At 36.1% G+C, this 22,960-nt stretch overlaps 3 protein-coding genes across 6 annotated transcripts in view; all 3 read right to left on the bottom strand.

Annotated features, from left to right (window-relative positions):
• The window catches only part of LOC102588552 (pentatricopeptide repeat-containing protein At1g18485-like), a 15,665-nt gene extending 10,729 nt beyond the window's left edge, over positions 1-4,936 (bottom strand). Inside the window, exon 1 of the mRNA XM_006345143.2 lies at positions 4,916-4,936. The gene's annotated coding sequence lies outside the window, so the exon portion shown is untranslated. The remainder of the gene's footprint in view (positions 1-4,915) is intronic.
• Positions 1,404-5,015, bottom strand: LOC102605842 (pentatricopeptide repeat-containing protein At1g18485-like). Its single transcript, XM_006345022.2, has one exon. It carries the CDS (start codon positions 4,891-4,893, stop codon positions 2,218-2,220), a length of 2,676 nt encoding a protein of 891 aa, XP_006345084.1. The 5' UTR covers positions 4,894-5,015; the 3' UTR covers positions 1,404-2,217.
• Positions 5,016-9,113: 4,098 nt separating this feature from the next.
• LOC102605044 (serine protease SPPA, chloroplastic) lies at positions 9,114-21,806 on the bottom strand. 4 transcript variants are annotated; one of them, XM_006345019.2, is made up of 14 exons: positions 21,215-21,801; positions 19,601-19,784; positions 18,249-18,386; positions 17,695-17,865; positions 17,515-17,618; positions 16,146-16,213; positions 15,502-15,668; positions 14,638-14,707; positions 14,065-14,219; positions 11,370-11,475; positions 10,905-10,992; positions 10,673-10,816; positions 9,605-9,997; positions 9,114-9,390 (listed from the first exon to the last, which is right to left on the bottom strand). In XM_006345019.2, the coding sequence occupies exons 1-13, from the start codon at positions 21,686-21,688 to the stop codon at positions 9,767-9,769; spliced, it is 2,100 nt and encodes a 699-aa protein (XP_006345081.1). In that variant the 5' UTR covers positions 21,689-21,801; the 3' UTR covers positions 9,114-9,390; positions 9,605-9,766. The 4 variants fall into 4 exon arrangements, with proteins under 4 accessions (XP_006345081.1, XP_006345082.1, XP_015163172.1 ...); XM_006345020.2 differs by having other exon boundaries at positions 9,114-9,381; XM_015307686.1 differs by having other exon boundaries at positions 19,601-19,750; positions 21,215-21,295.
• Between the last annotated feature and the right edge of the window lie 1,154 nt (positions 21,807-22,960).

Genomic DNA, 22,960 nt, shown 5'->3' with positions numbered 1-22,960 from the left:
CAGGGGTGACCTTTTTTTTTCTTCATTTTTTCTCTCTGTCGCTCCTTCAACTTATATGAACAATCCGTCGCCGAATTTTGAATATTCGCCGGATATTCAACAATTTTAGGCGAGAGGGGTGGGGTTGAGTTAATATATTAAAATTTGAAACATGAACATCATCTTTAGAAGTTCCTTCACCCAATTTGGGACTCTTTCGAGGCGTTTCAATGGGTTTCTTAAACATAATTTTGTTGGGGAAAAAAAATAGACGAAAGATTGAATGTTAGTGTAGTTGGCTGGTGAGAAAAATGGGAGAGAAGAAGGTGAAAGTGGGGTGATAGCGTGTATAGTTGGATAGGTGTGGGGGAAGGGTGGTGGGATTGACTAATGAGAGGTTATGAGTGTAATATTGAATAAGGAAGTGTAATCAATGTAAAATCCATATAATTGTGTAAGAGATAATTATGGGGTATTCTTTATTTAAATAATTTAATAATCATATAAAATTATAAAAAAATACTTATTTAATAAAGTAAAATTTAATTAATTTATAAATAATTAGTGATATGTTATAACTCGTAATTAAACTGTTATAAGCTAAGAATTTTTTAAAAGTAGATTTAAAACCTGTAATATTGACTCTTAAATGTGTATATGGGGTGATTTTTCCTTTGTTTTATGCGATTTCATTATTATTTTTTTGTTAGATTTTTTAGTGTCATTAATCATATCATATTTTGTGTTATTTTCTTAAAAAACACCTTAGATAGTTGTATTTTGGTACGACTAAAAGAATATTTAAAGTACAAGTAAATTATATGTTTGTATGAATACTTTACTGGAAAAACCCGAAAAACCCAAAAAAATTCGAAAAAATCCGAGGTTCAAAAACCCGAGTTTTATTGGTTTGGTTAATAAATTCAAAAATCTGACACAAATGGTTTGATTTGATATTTGAAAAACCTGAACCAACCCGGCCATGTACACCCCTACCCCTAGGTAGTGGTTGCGGATTTTATTTTATTTTCATTGTGAAGAGGGGAGTGGGAGGATAGTTCTCTTTTGTCATGTTATGAAAGCTTTCTAGTTTCTCTTAATTCATAAAGGTGTAGTGGAGTAATAAGTAATCCTTCATCCTCAACCAAAGGTCTTGGATCCCGAGCCCTCAATAAGGAGTCACCTTTTATAAGGAGCAATTTATCACCCAATGTGGAACTTCAGGGCGCGAATTCAGATTTTGTTGGGCCCGTGTGGATATCAAAGAACACCAGGTGGGAATCCTAAAAAAACCGAGCTCTACCTGTATGCACGAAGCTTGAGCCTTGAAGCAACAATAGTTCTTCTACTGCATTTACCAAAAGAAAGGAGTTGGAGAAACATATAATGAGAATGTTCCACTTCTATATTATAAATCTGTATTTTATACATGGCCGTTGGCACCATGGATCTATCTGTTCAGACAGGATGAATCATACGGAAGTGCAAAGCGGAATTGTTTCAAAGTTACAGTAGTTGTACAGAACAGAATGTCATGATACTGATTCGTGTGGTACCTCCATACCCTTGTTGAGAACCACTCATCCTGAATTCAAATCAGCAAGAGCTCATATATACACCAACCTGCAACCACTGCAATTTAATTTAATGAATCAAATAATTTTTACAAGTATTGGTAGTGCCAAATATATTTTTAGCACTATCAACTTTAAGGAAGTAAGGAAATTTTAATCTTTTGTTACCGCCTATCCATTTGTTTCACTTACTCACCAACCCAAGACTTAAAACAAAAACATATCGGAAGTTCTATACTCAATACAAGGAAAAGAGGTAAGAAATAAAATGAGATATTTCTGATACAACAGCATACAGCCTTTGACTTTAGAAGGAACTGAGGCAATCTTTTATCAACATAAACAGGGGATTGGTGTAAGCGGCTCCTCCTAATTTCTCAAACATGACCCGTCCATACGGGCTTGGATCCCATCAGATGATGCCACATCATTTAGCAACTCTTTTAATGTTCTATCTGCTCCGGCTAAATAGCTTCCTATGCCGCTCAAAATTTCCGGTAAGGACGCGGATGGCCTTGACAGCTCAACAACAGAAACCTGCAGTTTTAACAACTTATTAGAAAAACTGAGAAATTTATCTCCACTACAAACCCCTTCAAAAATATCTCGGGTGTTAACCAATTCACTTGTTTCCATTTGGTCACATCAAACTTCACTAGAGCTCTTATGGCTTGGAAAACATATTGCCAACAACAAAGTTATAGCTTTTTCCTCCTATTTCAATCTGACTGCAGCCAATTTCTTTTTGCAAGCCTAATTCCTTCATCTTGTCCCTCACTTGTCTAACAGAGTCCCAGTCCCCATATCTAGCAAAAAAATTGGATACTAAAACATAAATTTCTGCTCTTTTTGGTTCTAATTCCAGTAACTTGTTAGCACATTTCTTCCCAAGATTTGACTGGGCGTGAACTATACATGAATTGAGCAACGAACACCAAATTTGAGTATCTGGCTGCATAGGCATCTCAGCCATGAGATTTAGGGCATCATCAAACTGTCCAGCACGAGCCAGCATGTCAATCACGCATGCATAATGCTCCAATTCAGGTTTTAGACCATGCAATGTCTGCATCTCTTTAACATATTGTCGACCTTCTTCAATGAGTCCCGCATGGTTACATGCCATTAAAATAGAGACATACGTCAAGCTGGCAGGGCTGAAGCCCGATTTCTGCATTTCCTGAAATAGCTTGATGGCCTCCATTCCAAGTCCATGAACTGCATATCCAGTAATCATAGCTGTCCATGATGCTATATCTTTGAGTGGAATATGGTCAAAAACATACTTGGACATTTCTATGAATCCAGATTTTGCATACATGTCTATGATTGAGCAATGGACAAAACTATCCTCTATAAGGTTGGATTTCAGTGCAAAGCAGTGAACTTCTTTCCCCAGCCTGGCAGCAGACAATGTTGAACAAGCCCCTAAAACACTTGTCACAGAAATTTCATCAGGTTGAAATCTATGAGATACCATATCGCGAAGCAGACAAAAGGCTTTATCTGGTAGTGCATTCTGCAAATAACCAGCTATCATCACGTTCCAGGATACAACATTTTTATCTTCTATCCTGTCAAACAGACGTTGTGCTAGCTCAGATTTTCCACAAGTCATGTAGAATGAAACTAGGGAAACTAGTGTAGACATATCTGTTTCTAGACCATTTCTAAGCACAAAACCGTGAATTAGTGTACCACAATGTAGCAGTTTTAAGTGGGAACAAGCAAACAGAAGGCTACCAATAGTGAACCAGTCAGGAAGCAAGCCAGAATCCATCATTTCAGAGGACAAAGTCAAAGTCTTCGATGGATCCTCATTCTGAGCATAGCCACTTATCAGTGCATTCCAAGAGCTTACTGTCTTATTTGCCACTCCATAGAATACAAGCTCAGCATATCTGAGAAATCCACACTTTGCATAGGCAGCAATAAAAGCATTTGTTAACAACTCATGGTATTCAAGACCATTTCTAAGTGAGTAGCCATGCAGTTCTTTCACTATCAACTGCTCTGACTCCTCTTGGCACACAGGCAAAACATTCAATAGAGTAACCTCATTCACCTTCACATACTCATCGGTACTTTGCATCCTTCTCATAAGATGAAATGTTCCTCTATCATCTCCTTCTCCTGAATAACCCCCGATAATGGAGTTCCAAGAGACCACATTTTTGCTCTCATTTTTCTCAAACAGAATTTGTGCATTAGAAAAGTATCCAACTTTGCAATACATATCCACTAAAGAATTTTTCACTGTTAACTCGTCAGCTAATCCTAGCTTTACAGCTAAACCATGAATAATCTTCCCGAATTCCACTTCTTCTGCTGCTGCACAAATTGGCAGCATAATAACCACGGTAGTCGTGTCTGGAACAAGAACTTCATCCCCTGTAAATATATTTCTGAAAAGATCAAAACTTTGTTCAATATACCCATTCGCTGAGAACCCAGAAATCATTGAGTTGCTTGAAACCAAATTCCTCTCAGGCATATGCTCAAACACTTTCATAGCTTCCTCAACAAGACTTAACTTCCCATACATGGAAATTAACGCATTGCTTACAAAGACATCGCTAACCAAACCCATCTTTGATGCCATCCCATGAATAGCTTCCCCTAAACCCACATCAAGAACCCCTCCACAAGCCTTAATAACCAAAGGAAAAGTAAAATTGTCTGGCCTTTCCTCGGTTGAAGTCATCAGCTCAATAAACAAACAAATAGCATCAACCCAAAGTTCATTCTTTGTGTACCCACTCATAAGAACATTCCATTGATACAGTTTTTTGCTTCGTAATTGATGGAAAACAGAGAGAGAATCGGAAGGATACCCACACATGGAGTACATTGAGATGAGCCGCGTACAGAGTATAACGTCATCTTTTAATTGGGTCAAAGAAGTAACCATTTCATGGACTTTACGACCCGTTTGAATGTCCTTTTGTTTACCACAGGCCTGTAAGAGTACGCCTAAGGCCTCGGATTTTTCCGACGAGTGGTAGAAGGCCTTTTCGAGGTTTTCTTGAAATGTACGGAAAACTTCCGACGAGCTTTTGGATTCGCACAGTTGCGTGATCTCTTCGGATAGCGTTAATGGGTTCTTGAGCTGATTCTTCAAAGTTGATTTTGCAGTTATAGAATCTTCCTCAGGTGGTGGGGTGCAAATTGAACCTGCCGATTTTGGAACGGAGGTAGTTGCAAACGACCGTAATTTGTTGGGTTTTGGACTAACTTTGACTGTTTGAAATTGGGGCTGGTGGCGGCAGCAGGAGTTCGGCGCCAGCGACGGCGCTACCGTCGCCGGAGCAGCCGTGGGGAAGCTCGCCAGCGTGAACATCAAACATACATAGCAAGGCTACCTACCTACGGATACCGACGGCGAAAACGTATATGGTGGCCTTTACATCCTTTATCCTATTTTGAATTTAATTTTGTAAACGTCAATCCCTAAGTGAAATAGTGTGTCGTATTAAGCTTTTATAAAATTATTTTCAATTGTTATAAAAAAAAATTAACATATATTTAACGCTTTTAAAAAATATTATTTTCTTGTGTTCAATTTATTCAAACTTGTAGCTATTTTGTTGCAAATGAACTAGTAACATTTTCTGCACACCGACCGAATTAATTTTGTCTCGTATAGCAAGTGCATTTCACATGTTATTTTACGGCGTTTAGCAAATAGATTTTTATTTTACTAAATAATGTCATATTAGGACCTGGATCTTATTGCCTTTTTTTTAAAGGGCTGACTAGTACGGCGAGTGTTCGTGGTGCCTTTTATGATTTTATTTTACTGTATTTAATAAGAATTTATGTGCAAGTATCCAAGGATTTTTTTCCGGAGACTTGATGTTTTCTTTCCATCGAATTTCATATTGATTCTTGTTGCTATTGATATTTCTTACTGTATTTTTTTTTCTCGAGAAATTCTACTTGACTAGAATATCTATTAAAAAACATTATTAACGTTGTGTACAATCTACCTTCCCACCTTGTAGAATTTTACTACATATGCTATTGTTGATATTATTGCCTTTCTTATGCTTACTAATTATATTGAATTCAACAAACATTAAAAAAAACACTCTACGCTTCATATTAAACTGTGCTTTTTGAACCATTAAAGAATATCCCAGCGAGAGGCAAATCAACTTGGACTGAATACTTTTTAGTTATAATAAATAAAATATAAGTACGGAAAGAGACGAATCAAATCCAATTTTAGTTTTAAGGAGTTTAAACAGATGATAAAATTGATAACCGAAAAGCAAAGAACTTTTATAAAACGCGAGGTAAATGATATATATTTGCAATAACTTATGAGAACGATAAATAACCACTAGCTCATAATATCCCACATAGGTTAACTATACAATCTTATTAACCCAAAGAAAACCGTCCTCATTATTATAAAAAAAAAACTATGACCACGATTTAATTTCTCTGCCCTTCCAAATAACTTTTTTAAAAAAAGATACATATAACTAAAGAGAAAATTTTGTGGTGGCAGACTGTAGAACGCATTAGTAATGGTTGCAAATAGCAATAGCAAGCAAGGAGAAGAGATAGACGCCCCAAGAGCAACCTTTGAAAAATAGAGAAAAGGGCATTGTCATGACATGGTAGAAAGCTGTAGTGGCAAATAAAATACCTGCCCGCTCTAGCAATTCAGATTCAGCCGGGTAATTGCTCCTTATAAATCTTCCCACGAAGAGTAAAGTGAAAGCAAGTAAAATAGCAAATGACAACAATTGGAAACACAAAGGAAGTGAGTCAGGATCATGATTACGATTACGGCTCCCGCCGTTTCCAGCTTGTAGAGAATACAGAGTTATCTCAACCCCTGATGTTAAACAGAATGCCATGAATAGCATCGACCTATCGAAATTATTGGTTTCAGCAGCAGCAGGGCTACTCTCTTCCAATTCCACCTGTAGCTCAGCTTGTTGTGTCACCGTGTTAGCGGAGGATTCAAGGGATAAACCTACAGTACTAGGGGAGTTGGGTGATACTACTGTAGTGCTACTTGGGAAGTAATGGCCAATCCTCTCTCTAAACCGAAATACAAACTTTTTGACACAGTTTGGGAACTCCATTATATATGTTCCGTGCCCTGAAGAAAGAAAAATTGACAAGGCTCGTGTTGCGGTTTTTACAGGCTGGAATGGATGGGGTCTATTTATACAGACTACAGTCAGCACTGAAGCAGCAAAGGGGCAAATTTCTTTTGGCATATCCAACTTTCTCCGGTCAACAAAACTCCAAAAATGATGGCGTGGCAATCATCGATGTATAGAACATAATTTATTACCCGCTTAGCTGTTGTATAGGACAAACTACTGGGTGATAGAAACAATGCTTCCCTTCCCTATCAAATATATTCCGTCGTAAAGAAATACAGTAAATGTCATCATAGTTAACAATGTCATCACCTCATGAGGGTCTACCCCTATTTTTTACAAAAAGAATGAATCTTTTTCTTCAAGAATCAAGAATATGGATGCGAATATGATTTTGAACTACAATGTAATGGTGGCAGACACTCAATTTATTACTATTAACTATGGAGTGTTATCACATGTATGAACAACTTCTCATCATACTCTTTATTTTACTCTCTATTTTTTTTATACTTGGAGAGTAAAATAGAGAATGTGCTCTACAACCCTCTCTATTATCCATTTATAGAGAGGTGAAAAGTAGTTCTCTATCACATTTTTTATATTTAGAGAATTACTATTTATACTTTATATTACTTTTTGATTATTTTATTGTTATTTATATTGTATACCAACATATTATAAATCATATACGATCATTAATTAAATCTCTAATATTTGTACTTATTTGTTAAAGTAATATATCTTAATTTAAAAGTACGATACCTTTTTTCAAGTAAAATGCATTATCAAACACAATTCAATTCCTAAAACGTTTTTTTAACTTTTTCTTTCCTTCTTTCAAATATCATTTTTTTTTAATGTCCAATGCCCAAGTATAGAGAAGCTTAGAACCTAGTGACAGTTGAAACTGAAATCTGGAATCCTAACGAGATATTCCAAATATCTGCAGCCTGTCTTCTTGTGCGAATTGTTTAGCTCGCAACACAAGGCCTATTTTTCCAAATATCTGCAGCCTGTGATGCACCCTTCAGTCTAGGGTTAACGCAAGCAATAACTCTGATTCTAGTTTCATTCTACAAAATAAGAAGAAACTCATTAATAGTCATCTAGATGATAACCCACACCCACATCCTCCTTTTATATCGATAATAATGTCTGTATCTTGACCAACCAACCGATTCCTACTACCTCTTAACTGAATTTGTGAAGCAATGCACACATACTAAGAAAAACATTCAATGTGATTTAAATCATAATTTCCACTATTATTCTTCGTGAAATCATAAATATAACTTTGTAAGTAATGTAATTTACCTCCTACAAAATATAAAAGCAAATATGGAAAAAATTTCAAACATCCATCTAAAATTTTGATCTATTCAATTATTTTGAATAGTGAAAAAACCCTCAAAATACAGTTAATATGGAATAGAGAGTACCAAATTAACTCTACTCGGCAAATCTTAGTGGGCGAGAGAAGGGATCAAATAAATTGTACTCCAATTAAACCAAAAACTCTCTTACCGGGATAAATAAGTTATAATCCCAATTCAACCAAATACTATCTCTTATTTTATGTCTCTCCTTCCCCACGATTTACAAAACACTCCATTCAAAAAAAAAAAAAAAGTTGCAAAGAAACGGTAAAGTCAAGGATCTGGGTTGAAGTCGCAATGTGATATAGCACAGTAACTGTGATTTCAATCCGGATCTGGTGTGCTCTTTGCATCACAAGCTTGCAGTAATACTAGGTGGAGAAAGCAATCACAATTAATTACCCATATTCTTCTGCGAAATAAACTGCTGAAGCTAATAACTAGATACCTGTTCTAAATATCAAACTACCTCTACTATATTTTTCCTCTAATAACCATATACCTTGACCAAAGAAAACACAGAAGTTATCTTAACGCCGCTCCTTCAAAGCAGTAAACTACAGCTGAAAACATATAACGTGTTTGGTCTCAGGGAAGAAAGTGAGCATGCCCCCCTAGGTAGTGGTGGCAGTTTCTTTCTTTTTTTCATTGTGAAGCAGGGAGTGAGAGGATGGTTCTCTTTCGTCATGTATGAAAGCTTACTAGTTTCTATTAATTCATAAAGCTATGCTAGAGTTGGTACCCAACTTTGTATATCATAACCCTGAGAGCTTTACCACCAACAAGGATTGTATTGAAGTGGTAAGTACTCTTTCATCCTCAACTAGAGATCTCGGGTGCCCAGTCCAAAGTAAGAAATCACCTTTTATTAAGGAGCATTTTATCTCCCCAATATGGGACTTCCGAGCGTGAATTTGGATTGTCGGGCCCCATGCAGATACCGAGTGCCAGGTGGGAAACAAAAAATAAATAAAAACCGAGCTCTACCTGAATGCACAAAGCTTGAGCCTTGAAGCAACAATACTTCTTCTACTGCATTTACCAAAGGAAAGGAGTTGGAGAAAGAGATGATGAGAATGTTTCACTTCTAAATTGTAAATCTGTATTTTGTACATGGCCGTTGGCACCATGGATCTGTCTGTTGACAGGATGAACCATACAGAGAGTAAAGTGGAATTGTTTCAAAGTTACAGTAGTTACATATAACAGAATGTCGAGATACCAATTTGTGTGGTACCTCCATATACTTGTTGAGATAAGCAATTTGAAACCTAGAAACCGCTCATCCTGAATTCAGTTCAGCAAGAGTTCATATATACCAACCTGCAATAACTGTAATTTAATTTAATGAATCAAATTTTTTTACAAGTATTGATAGTGCCAAATATATTTTTAGCACTTTCAACTTTAAGGAGGTAATCTCTTTGAGGAAATTTAATCTTTTGTTTACCACCTATCCATTTGTTTCACTTACTCACCAACCCAAGACTTAAAACTAAAACATATCAGAAGTTATATACTGAATACAAGGAAAAGAGGCAAGTACCTGATTTTTTGCTTTGTGAGTTGGAAGCGGAACACCAATGTCCTTACGTAAACAAACCGAACTCTGCATCCTCAACAAAATGTAAGATCCTTGTATGAACGTTTTGCTTGAGCAAATAATAAAATGAGATATTTCTGATACAACAGCATGCAGCCTTTGACTTTAGAAGGAACTGAGGCAATCTTTTATCAACATAAACAGGGGATTGGTGTAAGCGGCTCCTCCTAATTTCTCAAACATGACTCCGTCCATACGCGCTTGTATTCCATCAGATGATGCCACATCATTTAGCAACTCTTTTAAAGTTCTATCTGCTCCTGCTAAAGAGCTTCCTATGCCGCTTAAAACTTCTGGTAAGGACGCGGATGGCCTTGACAGCTCAACAACAGAAACCTGCAGTTAACAACTTATTAGGAAGACCAAAAAATTCATCTCCATAGCAAACCCCTTCAAAAAAGATGAGAAAGAGATGAACATACAAGCAAAAAAAGGAAGAATTAACTCAATATATAGTTTCAACAGTATTTTTTCTTATCAAACCAAACTTTATCGCGTCTGACTATTTTTCCAGTAACCAATAGTAGAAAGCAGCTTCCAAGGTTTGTCAGGTATTGCTACCACTAAACTAGTGGTGCATCAATCATCGTCATGCATTTCTTTTTTCTGAATAAAAGACCCTGGGATGAGTACCATGATGGTTCACACCTGACTAAGAAAGTTCAGGTTATTTCCTTTGACTACATATCTCACTTCATTTTATCTCAAAAGTTGTGGCAACTTCCTCATATTTCTATATTTTTAATTGATGATAGATGCGACTGAGATTTTATAGAACCTGGTTTTGGCAGGAAATTCACCAGCTCTCTCTTGGAAGAAGATCAAGAGATTCAGATACTGAGGTTCCCAAGAGAGTTACAAATTTCACTAAAATGACAGTTGACAAGGATCCAATGCATAAACTGATCTACAGACTTGATAATCATGCTTCAGGCTGCACAGTACTACAATCTATGTGCTCATACTGAAATGGCTGTTTTAACAGCAAAAATAGATTGACTTATGACGGACCTGTCTATCCTGAGGTATATTGGCCTTCTGTTTTGCAATTGCTACAGCACGAGAGAGACCACCAACAGCATCAACTAGACCTCGTGAAAGAGCATCCTTTCCAGTCCAGACTCTCCCTTGTGCAACCTCCTCCATTTTATCCACCTAAAATGCAGTGCTTGGTATATCAATCAACTGATAAATAGAGTAACGACTGTTCCATTCTAAGCTGTTTTCTTTACCAGTACCATACCGTCATTGATCTTGAAAGGGCAGCCTTGTCTCGGAATTGGGTATATGCATGCTGTGCAGATTTGGCAAACAGTTCTGCTTCCTCAGGCCTACAGATGAAGTTCTATCTGAGAAAATACTAAATCAAAAGACAAGCTAAAATCCAATATTTGGATTTTCATTTGTAGGCAATTAAAACTGCTAAGCTCAAAGGCCACAAAGCGAGAACCAAGTGGATGCAATAGTAGAAGTGGAAGTTCTGATTTTGGTGTTAGGCATAAGTACAGAAGATATGCTAGTCTCTAAGATCAAAATTCAGCTTGTTATAAAGACCCCAAAAGCAGTAAGAACAGAAGGATGTAACATGAAATTCATGACTTAACACGACTTAAGGTTATGTTCTTATAATGGGGTTCAAGCCTTCAAAGGTGTAAAGGACCACCCAGCAACATGTATAATAACCCCAAGGAAGACGAAAAAAGTTTACCTGAATGGTCGCTGTTCAGCTGCAGTAAGCTCTGCATATCTTCCCCTTGATATTGTCTCCTTATTGAAGCCAATTTTTTCATATAAATTTCCCAAGTTGAATTTTCCTGTCAAAAATAAGTAACTTTAAAATATTGAATCTGATTAAAAAGTTTGCTCGGGCATACATGTGAAATAGCACAGCTAGCTCATAAAGTCAATTCCACTATCTTAACTGTGAAGACCTCATACAAGTAAAATTTGTGAATATTAAGGACAAAATAACGAAATGTAAGGGGCATGCAGCAGCAGAATGGAAAACTTCCAGGCAGTGCAGATAGCAAGGGAAAACCCAGAGGAACCAAGCAATGGTAAAACTGCAACTATAAAGGATCGACACTCGTATTAAAGCAAATACATGGAGTCATCGACCGACATAAAGATGGAGTAAACCAGAAGAGTTGCCTCTCCCATAAACCACAATCTTAGAGGGTTCATCAAGATATACATCAAATCAATCCAATCTCCCTATTTGCAGGAAGACAGACAGGCATACACTCACTCACTCACTCACTCACTCACACACATACACCAAAGAGTGTGTCATCCCAATTTTACTAATATCAATCCAAGCTCTTCTGATCCACAACTGTGAAGATAAATCTGGTTCAGAAAAAAATCTGAGAATGACATGTTTAGATGAAATTGCCGGTGTAATAAAAGAATTGGGAAGTGGGTGGGTCAATGGCAATGTTGGGAGTAGGGAAGGGGAGGGCCTAGTGAAGAGAGGGCTCTGAGCTACCTTTTCTAAATATAATATAACCTACCTGTAAGATACAGTTAGTCCCTCGTCTTAAATTATCAGTCATGTTTTCTTTTGTTTTTTATAAGACATGTTATTATGTGAAACGAATCTTCAATCCCACATCAGGCTACTTACATAGACAAAACATTAACATAGCCTCTTTCCAAATGATTATACAATTCTATAGTTGGAATTACCTACAAATACCTTCTACAATTCCAGAGCTTGGCACAAATTCGGTTGTTCCATTCAATATAGGACTATCTAGTTACACTTCAATATATATTGAGCTGGTACTAAGTGGATCTAATTGTGGTATACATTGAGAAGGACTGACTATTGGAAAAATTAAAAGAACTTGCACCCTCATAATACAGTTCTATGGCATAACCTGAAGTCCGTAAAATAAATATCAGTACAATCAGCCTTACGAAGAGCACCAACTCTGATACAAGAACATACAGTTGAAGCATGTGTTCTGATTTTTTTGTAGTTGGGACTGATACCTCAATGGATGGCACTCAAAATGAGAACATTTTGATTTATCCTCAGGTGAAGATAGTATAAGGTTTTGGAATCAGGCAAGATCCATTTATGCAAGAATCGTTGACCACATTATGCATTCCAGCAAAGCAAGCACAAAGTCTTCAAAAAAGTTATACCACACAAGGAAAAACACCTGTCATTCAAGATACAAATCTTTTTTCCTCAATATCTTCCTTTAAAAGGTATGAAATTGCGGATAGTTCAACTGGGTCTAACAGGAGTAGAAACCTTCTTCAATTTGGAGATAATAGACAAATCTGATCAATTAATTACCAATCCACGCTTCTGCACCTTATAAAATGTATCCTCAGCCCACACAAGTGAAAACATTTACCTTTTTACTTTTTTTTTCTTTTGATAACATAAAAGTTTATCCCGAAACCCACAGGCGAAACTAAAAGCAATCTGACCAACTAATGATGAATAATCCAATAAAAATCAAATTGTGAGGCCAAAGAGTTACAGACAATGAAAGCAGCATCAGTTACACAGAAACCAATTGAGTTCTACGAATTTTCTTCAACAACTAGGATTGAAGGAGTTCCTGAACAGCACAGGTCATTCCTGAAGAGCAAGGTGATGCTTTCATCTGGTTGAGAGCTGTTTCTAATTCTTAAAACTGGATGGTAAATTTAACCAACATTTCAGTTCCTAAATTACGTTTGAGTCAAGATATGCAAATGCATCTCTTTATCAGGTACAAACGTTCGAGTCCACGCCCCAACATTTTTATTTTGCAAAAGAAACGGAAAATGCATTAAAAAAATGAGCTAATAGAGAATCAAACTTGCGACCCGGAAGCCGAAAATTCAATCCTTAACCACGGGCACCATGCGCCTACTTGTGTCTGGGGGTGGCAAGTTTATTATTCATAAGCTTTTTATCCAGATATACATTTATATAAAATTTCAACCGAGACCACTGGGTGCCGTGGCACCCCCACCATGATACATAGATCTGCCCCTGCCGATAACACCTGTGCAGAAATTATCTTGCTAGTGCAAAAATACAAGAACTAAAACACAGTACACCACACATATGAAGCATAGTGCCCGTTTGGATTAGCTTATTTTAGGTGCTTTTGACTTTTAAGCACTTTTTTTTTGTTTTGGAGGTGTTTGGAAAGGTTAAAAAGTGCTTTTAAGCACACTTTTAGGCCAAAAAAGTTTAAAATAAGCCAAAACCAAAAGTAGGGTACCCTCAACTTATGGCTTTTGCTTTTGACTTATAATTTACTTTTTATAATCCCATCCAACCAGGCCCATAAGGTTCTCTGGAAAATGATTCCAGATCTGACATTAGCACCCTAATTGTATACCAATCAATCACAGTTTATAGAAGACAAAATTGTTGTATATAGATTTACCTGTCACCACACCTATTGAGCCTGTCAATGTAAGGTTCTCTGCCACAATAGCTTGCGCAGCCATTGCCATATAATATCCTCCACTGGCTGCCACATCAGCCATAGATGCTATAACAGGTTTAGATTCTGCCAGCAGTCTGATTTCTCTCCACATTCTGTAGAGAAAAGCACCCTAGTAAATCAGCATAGAATTTGGTTCGAAAATAAAATAATGTTCATCAGAGTCTACACTACAGAAGCTTTTACAAGTGAAAAATACATCGACTGCTTTGAATACATGAAAAGAACAATATCACATTCCTATTTTACAAGCTGATTTAGCGAAAGTATCATGAAAGCACACAAAACAGGAGATTAAATGAAAATAAGAGTTGAGATTTCCATTGTACAAGACAATCAACTTAAACAGTTAATATATGTTTTACTTTACCTAAAAAGTAGTTAAGACTTTATATCTGAAAGAAGAGATGTAAATGCAAAGATCATAGAAGTTACGGAGAGAAAATTCAGACAGCCAAGTGACTCCTTACATAGTGCATAAAATGGAAAGATCCATAACATTACAGGACTTACAAATCAGAAGCAAGAGCATCACCTCCAGGACTATCAATTCGAAGGACGACAGCTTTAAACCTTTTCGACTCTGCACATCATAGACACACACATGAAAAGCAAAATAAAGAAGAAAAATTGACAACCAAAAGGAAAAAACCTAAATAAGCACCGAGACCACCTAAACCTATCAAAAACTTTTTCCTCCATTCATTTTTAAAATCAACACACAGAAGCATCCAAATCTGCTGTAATTTGAGAGTTCACCAATGGATAGTCCCCTCCTTTCGAAAAGGAGAGGGAAGGGATGATATGAATATGGAAACCTTGCACCCTGATTTCTTCGATGAAACAGTACATGCACGAGTCTTATTGAACTGTTCATGACTCCCACTAGTTACCTGAAAAATTTACATACTGTTCTTCTAACATAACTTACGTAGCTAATAGCCATTTCATGCATTAGACGGTAAATAAACCCAAAACTACCAATAGCTGGCCTTTCCATCTCTAAGTTTTACTATTAAAGTCTGAAAAAGAAGAAAAAATGAATATGAAGTGTAGCACTTTGCTTATTCAATCAAATCTCTAGAAACATAATAGTGACACAGTCCTCACAAGAGTATTTCTCCTTCATACTAAGCAAAAGCCTTTCAACAATACAAGTCTTTCCATAGTCTGAGTAGGAAAAGATACCAAAGAGAACTAAGAATAACAAAGTAACCAGAACTGCACAGAGCAGATAATGCCTTGTGTCTGCAGAGTGTCTTTCTGAGACTAAAAACTTGGTATTCACGATTTATGGCTAATCAGGATTTGTAATGAGCAACTGTTTTCACATATTTTGACCACTTTATGAAGTGCACATATAAGGACACTTCATACCTCGTACACTACGAATTTTCTCAATCAACTTCTCTGCTATTATTCCTGAACTAGGTGAACTAAATGGACCGCGTGTGCGACTAATACTCCCGGAGGCTCGAATGATAGCTATCTGGTCTTTATAACCTGTTAGACCGAGAGTCCATCTCCTAACTTTTGAATACTTCCTGTGTCAGAATATAATAATCACAAAATGTTAAAAGATCCAAAAGGAAAATAGTGCACAACAGCTGAAACAAAGAATATGTGGAGAGAGGATACTAAAATATATGACAATTGACTTTATCTAAAAAAATATATGACAATTGATGGTTAGCGAAATCTCAAAATCGAACTGAAACAATTTATTACACTCTCCTTTAGCCCCCTGGGATGTTTTGTAGAATTACATAAAATAATTTTTTCTTAGTCTTGATACTCTGAAAATTCCAGGGCAGTAAATTAGTCCAAGCATAAGAGTGAAATGCATGGTCAAATTCCATCATATTGCATCTTCATTTAGTGCCAGATATCTCTTAAGATCAACAATTATCTGCTCATGAAAAGCAATGAACAAAATAACTGTACAAAACTATTGGTGCAAAATAAAAAAATAAATCCTGAGAAAAATTATCCAGATGACCTGAAATTCAGAAAGAAAAAACCTGTAATCAACTTCAGGGAGTTTTTTATCCTTCAGAATTCCCAAACGCTCTTTCAACATTGACATTACCTGAGGAGTTGCAAAAATCAGTGATCCCTTGATTAACCATGGAAGAAAAGGTGTTAAGTTCTTATGTGCATGTCAAGTTCACGAAACAATTTATGCGGAAGTGATTGGATCCAGTTGGCCGGATACACAAATGAAGCTGACTATAGAAGCTTAGTACAAGATAATCCAGAGATTAACAGTGCGTGCGAATCTTGTTTCCTAGGCAAAGATGCTAGTATACAACTTAGTTGCTCTCCATATAATCACATATAGACCTGCAATATGGATGTCTGGCAAATACTGACTGTCTAATCATTAAAAGGATCTTTTAACATCAGCTGATATCCAAGATTTCGTCCATAAGCTAAAAATAAAATAAGACAAAGGGTGAAGAAACACTGGATACTAAGGGTATCTCATCATAAGGCTGTAAAAGAGTGCATAGATTATGAAAGCCTGTGCAGCTATCACTTTCTTGTACATAAAAATTCACTGCTTATAAAAGTTCGCTATATCCCACGCTTTCAGCATTCCCAGACCCCAGTAACAGTTCAGGAGACCTACTTTGGCAAGGTCCCAATTCGGACATTGATATTTTGAACTTTTTAAACTAAATTTGCAACAATTGGGAACTAGATAAAACATATTATATACTCCCTCCATCCCAATTTATGTGGCATCATTTGACTAGGCTCGGAGTTTAAGAAATTAAATAAGACTTTTTTGAAATTTGTGGTCCAAAACAAATCTTAGATACTTGTGTGGTTGTAAGTCATCACATAAAGTTAAATTGTTTCTAAATATAAAAATGTGACATTCTTTTTGGGACAGACTAAAAGAAAGGGTGTCATATAAATTGGGATAGAGGGAGTACAACTTTTTATAAACAAAAAATACGAAAAATATATCTAAAAAATTGTGGTCAAAGAAAAAGATGTTTGACAACACAACAAAAATAATAGTGTCAGATAAAGTGGATCTCGATATTCCATGAACAAAAAAATAATATCATACAGACAAAAGCAGAATTCGTCATTTAATTTCTAATGAAGAGAAAGAAGTAAAATCATCCTAGAACCTAAACCAGAATGGTCACATACTAGTAGTTGTCTACATCCTTTTCCTTTATGATTTCTTAAGAATTGATTTTCCCTGGGAAAAGAAGTGAATCCATTACCAATCCTAATTTATTTGAAAAGCAACCCTTCCCCTCCCCACCCCACCTCCAAACCAAAAAAAGAAGAAGTAAGAATTCAACTAATAAATCAGTCAAAGAACTGTTTCTCAAGTAATGCCTCAAGACACCAAGAAAATTACTATACCTCATCATCGTACTTTATGTCGGTTATCCAGCTTTCTTCCTTGAGCCTTTCAATTTGGTAAACTCCATCATTAACGAACTGTTCAATGTCTTCTTTTTTCTTCCCTGAGTAAGAAAATCAGATCATGAAAATCCCAACTGGACTTTAAATCTCCAGTATGAAGTTCAAATCTGAAGTCACCTTTAGTAAGAGCAACTTTCTCGAGCCAATTTCCATATATATTATCAAGTAATGCAGTTAGCATCTCTCGATTTTCATCAGATATACTTTTACGCATTAGTTGATCTCCAGCACTCTTATATTTACCAATTCTTTGCACTTGTGGCTCAATTCCAACTTTCTCAAAGACACCTGCAGAGAAATAAATTTGCTGCAAATAAGGGGTGATCATAACCAATCTGAGATCGCATATACTCTTTAACTAGCTATATATACAAATAAGAAGCACTGTTCAACAATTCAGGCTGCATTCACACATACTCTGAAACCCCAGTAACACTGGCTAGCAAATTCCAGTAACTTCGAATTTAAATAGGTTTTGCTTTTTGCACTTCCACATAAATTGATGAAAAAATAACAATTATTGCAATGATGACCGACTCAATATTCCAAAGAGGTAACCTTCAATCCATACATCCAAGGATCTAACAGAATTTAGCACATCTGAGATATTTAAGGGGACCTTATCTCTCCAAGATTTTTTTTTGTTTCAGCTGTGGAGCTAAAGAACTAACCTCCCAAAAATGATGCTTGAACTGTTAAACCATACAACGCAAAGTAAGCACTTGGAGGGGCATAAAGCTCTTGACAAGCGCAGCCAATGTAGTACTCCTTTTCACCACAAGCAGGTGCATAGCCAACTATGAATTTACCTGAAAAATGACAAAGATTAACACTCTTCTTTACTTTTCTTTTTCCTAATTCTCGATTTTAAAACAAATGGATCTCATATGGCACTCCTTAAACATAAGAAGCTTAATTAATCCAAGTAACTTTCCGTCTATACAACATATACTCATTTGAAATTAAGATTTGTTGTGTGATTAGTTACATCAGATGCAATTGCAAAGCAAAATACTACAACATGATGAATAATAATAGAGAGATGGCCTTATAATCCCAAAACATTTGAAGGTAGTGACATTGATCATTTTGTTTAGCATTTTATAATGAAAAGACAGGAAAGATTTTTTTTTTTAAAGCATTACTTGTAATCAATCAAGCATTGATTAATATTTTCTCCTTGTGTCTTTAAAGTTTAGGTTTCTTATAAGGTAGTTTTTAGTCTAATACTCATCTCAACTGAGACATTGCATTTTTCCAATCTCATAACATAGGAGGAACTGAAATAGGCACATACTCCAAGATGCTGGATATATTTAAAGACTTACCACATATCAGATGGATAGAATGGGCCAAAAAATTGTCATCCATATGCATTGAAGAATTGGGACTAGTTGGCACAGTATAAGATGGGGAATCGGGAGTAGTAGGCACATGGTTAGTTTTCCATACAATCATAGAGAAGATGGGAAAGGGTGTGATTTTATTGTTTCTCGAGGAAATGAGCCACGACAGAAAGGAGTACTAGCCCTAGAGTCTAGTACGTTGATCTTACATAGTTCTAACAGCGTCCAGATAAAACAATTCCCAAGGACCTTAAAATTCCCTTCACCTCTCAAATTAGTTCATGACAGCTTTTGGCATTGATCAAATACTCACTTATCTTTTTTTTTTATAAAGTCAAATACTCACTTATCTTATTTAAATGACCTCATCGAAGAAGGCTAAGAATATGATCTCCCCTCCAGTCCCTCAACCTAAAAGTTCCTAAAGTACAAAAAGGCCTATATATACGGATACTTTCATCTATTCATTATGTCCTTATTTTCACAAATCCTTGATGGATCAAAATATGATTCTTCCATGGTTTCAAATTCAACCCTTACAAGCTTTATGCAGACAGACAACCAAATGCCATCCTTTTCCTCTTTCCCAAGTATGTTATACTTATAATCAAGTGACAAGCACGTGAACCTTTTTTCGGATTTCACCATTTCATAAAATTATAAAGACGAAGTCTTGCCTGATTTCTTGAAGTCCAGTATATGCCTCCGAATTTCTTCAACTTTGCCCCAGCCACAACCTAAAGGTTCAATGTGGAGATACACACCAGAGATTCGAGGATCATAAGCAGCCTTCATGAGGTTCTCACAAATTTGAGGTAGGGATAATCCTGAAGAGAAACGGCTCTGTAACTGATCAGATATCTGAGGACACAAAACAGTACAAGAGTTTCAACTACTTCAACTAAACAAAGCAGAAATATCCAAATAAGAATTAGCAGAATAAAAAGTATTATGTGACGATAAATGTGTAACTTCCCCATTCTTTGTCACTCTATTTAGCTACACTTAGTAATTTGATCATAGAATTACCCTTTTAATGATCAGATGCAAAACCAGAGGTCCCCATTCTTTGTCTCTCTATTTAGCTACACTTAGTAATTTGATCATAGAATTACCCTTTAATGATCAGATGCAAAATCAGAGGTCCCCATTCTTTGTCTCTCTATTTAGCTACACTTAGTAATTTGATCATAAAATTACCCTTTTAATGATCAGATGCAAAACCAGAGGTCCCCATTCTTGTCTCTCTATTTAGCTACACTTAGTAATTTGATCATAAATTACCTTTGATGATCAGATGCAAAACCAGAGGTCCCCATTCTTTGTCTCTCTATTTAGCTACACTTAGTAATTTAATCATAAAATTACCCTTTTGATGATCAGATGCAAAACCAGAGGTCCCCATTCTTTGTCTCTCTATTTAGCTACACTTAGTAATTTGATCATAAAATTACCCTTTTGATGATCAGATGCAAAACCAGAGGTCCCCATTCTTTGTCTCTCTATTTAGCTACACTTAGTAATTTAATCATAAAATTACCCTTTTAATGATCAGATGCAAAACCAGAGTACAAGGAAGGAGCAGAAGAAGATTTGGAAGACCATCCTTCTTTGCATTATGTAGTTGCTTTGTTGGAAAGGAACTTTCAAAGGAAACAAGGAAAGCATTGTATTACTTAACAATAGACGCATTCAGAACTGAAGATTTTGGCTTAATGCTGAATTTTCTCTTCATTACAGATATAATAGGATCCCTGGCCAGCTTTTCTGCATTTTGTATCTACACAGTATTATTTTAGTACTATGCTTCAACAATAACATACCCAGTGTAGTTCCAGAAGGTGGAGTCAGGGGAGTGTAGGGTGTACGTTAGGTAGAGGGGTTGTTTCGGAAAGACCCGTGGCCCATTCCCCAGCCAAATCAAAGAACATATTGAAGGAAAGAAATAAAACATTTTTAGTACTATGCTTCATTACTAAAATTACCTTACCAAAAACAAATGATCAGATGCACCAGAACTAAAGTTAATGACACTCGTCGTTCTAAAGCACCTATATACTTGCATTTTGCAAATTCAATTTGATAACAAGTGCTACAACTCATTACTAACTCCGTGATGGTTGGGCAAAGTTTATCCCAAGCAAAATTTATACTTCTATTCGTAAATTTCACTACACTATATATTATTATAGCACATAGGATCTCGAATGAATTCGACATTGTTATTATGATTACTTAAAATTTCGATCTATATTGAAATATCAAATAGCTCTCAAGGAAGAGGAATTAACCTGTCCGCGCAATTTCATGGTGAGAACACTTCCCTTGCGGACTCGCTCCCAAGGAAACGCAAAGAGCATTCTAAACTTCACAACTAAGCTCTTCCAAGCACCGTACTCCTCAAATTCAAATTCTCCTGTCGGATACTGATCGTCCTTGGTAGAACTTTTCGCAGTATCGTCGCCATTGATTTCAGCAACAGGCTCATCCTTAGTCTCATCTTTGGAAGACGATGATATGTCGTCGTTCTTAGTGTCGAATGCTGAAACGGAGAAATTCCGATGATTATTGGAAGGATTATCGACAGAGCGAAGGGTAAGGAGAGGAGTAGTGTAGAGGGAGAAGAAAAGGGGATTGGAGTGAAGAGAAATGGGGGAAACAGTGGGAGAAGAGTTAATTGGAGAAGAAGAAGATTTGGAGAGAGTGGAAGTGACTGTGCGTAAGCGAATGGAGGTGAGACGAGGTGTGGATAAAAGCTTCGCCATTCTCTCTCACACTATTTTTCTACGCTTTCGGACTCCGTCGAGCTGAAATGGAGAAATCAGATTTCAAAAAATAATGTCCGAGTCTAGTAACGCGGTTCCCTAAGCGCCACGTCGTCCTCAACTTTACTACACACTGCCCTTTTTTATTTTCGTATCATATGGACCATGGAGCATAGTAACGGTGAGCTTTTAGCAGATTTTTTGTACTAGAAAATATCTCAAAAAAAGGTTTGAAACTTTTAGGCCTGTTGGAGTTAGAGACGAACCCAGAATTTGAGTACGTAACATGAATGCTGGTTAATCGTTAACATCCATAATTTATCTCAAGACACGTGAATTGTGAATAAGCACAATAAACCGTGTTGGACTACTACATCAACTTAGTTTATGTGTTTCAGGGCGTATATTTAATTATATGATTTTTATTTAAGAATATACATGTATATACACATAAAAGAATTCGAAGTTAACGGGTGCACGTACTACCTCAAAGTTGGGTTGGCCTCTGGTTAGGGTTGAGGTTGAGGTTGATTTGAAATTGAAACTTTATTTGAATGTTTGATTTGAATCTTAATAACTTTTCTTATCATATACATGCAAAATTCGCAATTTGGGGAAAAAAATTAAATTTCTACAATTCTTACAATCTTATAAAAAGAAAAAATTATAGTTCATACATAAAGTATAAAAATATTTTAAACATGTTATGATAAACTTTCAAATGTACATAATTTTTACACATATATATTCATTAGTTGAATAAATCAACATTAGTAGTAACTAGTTACATCTCTCTCATGTGCTCTAATAATTGAGAATTGACGTTTAGCTTAGGTGTGGTACCATTTTATTTGCAATTGTAAAGAGACCTCTTGGTAAGTGGGCCAATTTATAATTCAAAATTGGGCCACTACAATTAAAACCAGCACTGTTTTATATCTTAAATATTATGGCCCACACTTTCTGTCTAATCCATCAATAGGTCCAAAAAGCTTACATTGTTTAAATAGTTGTTACGTACTCCCTCCGTTTCACAAAAAATGACCTTCTTTCCTTTTTAGTCAGTTTAAAAAAGAATGACCTCTTTCCTTTTTTGGTAACATTTTACTTTTTGCTTTCCACGTGGCATGTTTAAGACCACAAGATTAAGGGCAATTATGTACATTTGACATAATTTTAATTTAGGACCACAAGATTTAAAAGTCTTCTTTATTTACTTAAACTCCGTGTCAAGTCAAACCAGGTCATTCTTTGTGAACGGAGGAAGTATTT

The sequence above is a fragment of the Solanum tuberosum genome, unplaced genomic scaffold (genome assembly GCF_000226075.1).
Source record: "Solanum tuberosum cultivar DM 1-3 516 R44 unplaced genomic scaffold, SolTub_3.0 scf00062, whole genome shotgun sequence".
Lineage (NCBI taxonomy): Eukaryota > Viridiplantae > Streptophyta > Magnoliopsida > Solanales > Solanaceae > Solanum > Solanum tuberosum.
The sequence above is the reverse complement of the archived record's forward strand: the minus strand, read 5'-3'. Positions and strand labels throughout refer to the sequence as shown.

Excerpts from the sequence above, each read along its gene's own strand:
- LOC102605842 (XM_006345022.2), bottom strand. The coding sequence starts at position 4,893 with ATGTTCACGCTGGCGAGCTTCCCCACGGCTGCTCCGGCGACGGTAGCG.
- LOC102605044 (XM_006345019.2), bottom strand. The coding sequence starts at position 21,688 with ATGGCGAAGCTTTTATCCACACCTCGTCTCACCTCCATTCGCTTACGC. Across the intron at positions 17,866-18,248 it reads TCAAGCATCATTTTTGGGAG|GTGTCTTTGAGAAAGTTGGA; the intron begins GTTAGTTCTTTA and ends ATTTCTCTGCAG. Across the intron at positions 14,708-15,501 it reads GAAAATTCGTAGTGTACGAG|AGTCGAAAAGGTTTAAAGCT; the intron begins GTATGAAGTGTC and ends TATGATGTGCAG.